Source organism: Columba livia, chromosome Z, assembly GCF_036013475.1.
Source record: "Columba livia isolate bColLiv1 breed racing homer chromosome Z, bColLiv1.pat.W.v2, whole genome shotgun sequence".
Lineage (NCBI taxonomy): Eukaryota > Metazoa > Chordata > Aves > Columbiformes > Columbidae > Columba > Columba livia.
This window is the reverse complement of record NC_088642.1, coordinates 68,555,738-68,557,886: the sequence shown is the minus strand read 5'-3', so window position 1 is coordinate 68,557,886 and position 2,149 is coordinate 68,555,738. Positions and strand designations below refer to the sequence as shown.

At 42.1% G+C, this 2,149-nt stretch overlaps 1 protein-coding gene across 1 annotated transcript; it reads right to left on the bottom strand.

The window, feature by feature from the left end:
* Positions 1 to 685: 685 nt before the first annotated feature.
* On the bottom strand, positions 686 to 1,785 carry LOC102089160 (tetraspanin-36). The gene has a single exon (XM_005499224.2). The coding sequence runs from the start codon at positions 1,774 to 1,776 to the stop codon at positions 997 to 999; it is 780 nt and encodes a 259-aa protein (XP_005499281.2). The 5' UTR covers positions 1,777 to 1,785; the 3' UTR covers positions 686 to 996.
* Between the last annotated feature and the right edge of the window lie 364 nt (positions 1,786 to 2,149).

Below are 2,149 nucleotides of genomic sequence, written 5' to 3'. Positions count from 1 at the left end.
GGATAGACCATGCACCGACTTGATCCCTTTCCACACATGCAGACTAGAGTGAGACCCACAAAAAAATTGATAATAAGAGGATTCAGTAAGAGTAGGGCAGACATATCTTAAGAAAAAGCAATATATTGCTGTTGTCACTCAAGTATGCCTATGACCCCACATAACTTTTCAGGAAAAGAAAATTGACTCATTCCTTGCTTTGACATTAAATAAATGAATAAATACAAACAGGCTTTCTTCTTCCTCTTTAATTTGGGAATAGCTCCTGTGCAACTTCTGAGATAACTATACCTCCTGCTGTATGTCATCTTATTAGTTACTCTGCCGCATGTCATCTTACTAGTTAGTCTGCTGCTGTTAAACGTATCCTCTCCATTTAGATTGCACCCTTGGGCCACTTCAGAAATTGGCATTTATATTCACTGAAGAACAAGGTACTTTTTAAACAGTGTTTGAATGAGAAATAGAAAAAAAAATGTTAAGCTTTATCCAAAGAGCTTCTTCCAGAAATACCTAAACGTTATACACAAGTTTGAAGATGGATGAATCTGCTCTTACTTAATCATCAAGACACTACTACAGCTGAGACTTACTGCAAAAGCTCAGATTATGACCTTACAACATGATCCCTAAGCAAGACATACCTCTGTCTATTGGTTCCCCCACACTCACATGCAGTGGGTTCATGTTTGCACATGCTAAAGACCATTCCCTTCCTGTTGCAAATTCCAGCATTTGAGATTTTCAGATACAGGATTCTTATTAAAAAAAAAAAAAAAAACTGGAGGAAAATAGATCTAATACTGTAACTTTTTTTTTAAATATAGCAGTGATCAATTAGGTTAATTTACATGCAACCATACATAATGTAAAAAAACAAACAAACAAAAACAAACAAAAATTCTTCCAGTACAACTGCAGAGTGGTACAAAACCAAGGAAACATGCAGCACGTTCAGCAATGCTGCCGGTGTCTGCAGGCCTATGAGAAAAGAAATTATTCCAGAATTGCATGGTCGTGGAAAGACTGATGCCTCATGAGAATGCCATTGCTGACACCAGCCAACAACTCTAAGACACTTAGCACAGTACAGCACGAAAACATGTAGAACATGACAAAATGCAACCAGTCTTCCAGCTTCTGTAGACAGCCTTCCTGAAAAATCCGCTCCAGATGGCCTAAGTCACCCCTGCAGTGAGAATACTTCACCTCACAGCAGCTTTCAGGAACATGAGGTTTTTCAGCTTGCAGATGCCAAGAAGCAACTGTTGCCTGTAGCCAGTCTGTGTAGTTTTGAACCCCACAACACTGCAGCTTCCTCTGTAACTCATGGCCTTGGGAATATGTCCCACTGTACTGATAGACAAGGTAACCCATAGTGCTTTTCATCTCAGAAGCCACCCGAAGAGAGTAGAACCGTACCAGAACTGCTGAAGACATTTCCAGGCAAAAAAGGACCAGCAGCAAGTACACGAGAGCCCCTTGATAATAGCGGGACCTCTTAGCAGAAATCAAGATGGTCAAAATTCCAGTAGGTAGCAAGTTAAGTGCAGCTGCAACAGCCAACCAGCCAGGGAGAGAAAACAAACATTCCTGAAATAAGTCTCCGTAGTTCTTGTACATCAGGATCACAACAACTCCACCAAAGGCCAGAGCTGCTGCAGCACCCCAAAAGATGAAGCCTAGGAACCTCAGCAGAGATTGAGCACAGACCTTGAGCCAGGAGTCCTCATATGGCCACAAAGATAAAGATGACAATAGCAACACAGCTCTCATTCTGCTCACTCCTAACACCATCACTTAAGAGGCCTCCACCCCTCTTATCCAAGTGCAGCAGATGACATCTCCACCCAAAAACACTGTTGAGACTCCACTAGCACAAAGACTAAGCCTCATATCAGCTAAGCACATGCTGCTGCTCGTTCAGCATAGGCTGCAGAAACCAGGAGAGTATGTGCTAGGCTGCTGTCAAGAGGTCATTTACTTTGGTGTCATGTGGGATGTTTGTATTTGAAGGAGCAGAACAGCTGGAAAAAGGTTGTACCCCTTGCTTTACTACATTGATGTGTTAAAGAGCTAAATGTAGAGAGTCAAGGTGGTAGCCAGCAGTCCAAGCTCAGATCACTTGGACTGCCCAAGTGACAGAGGA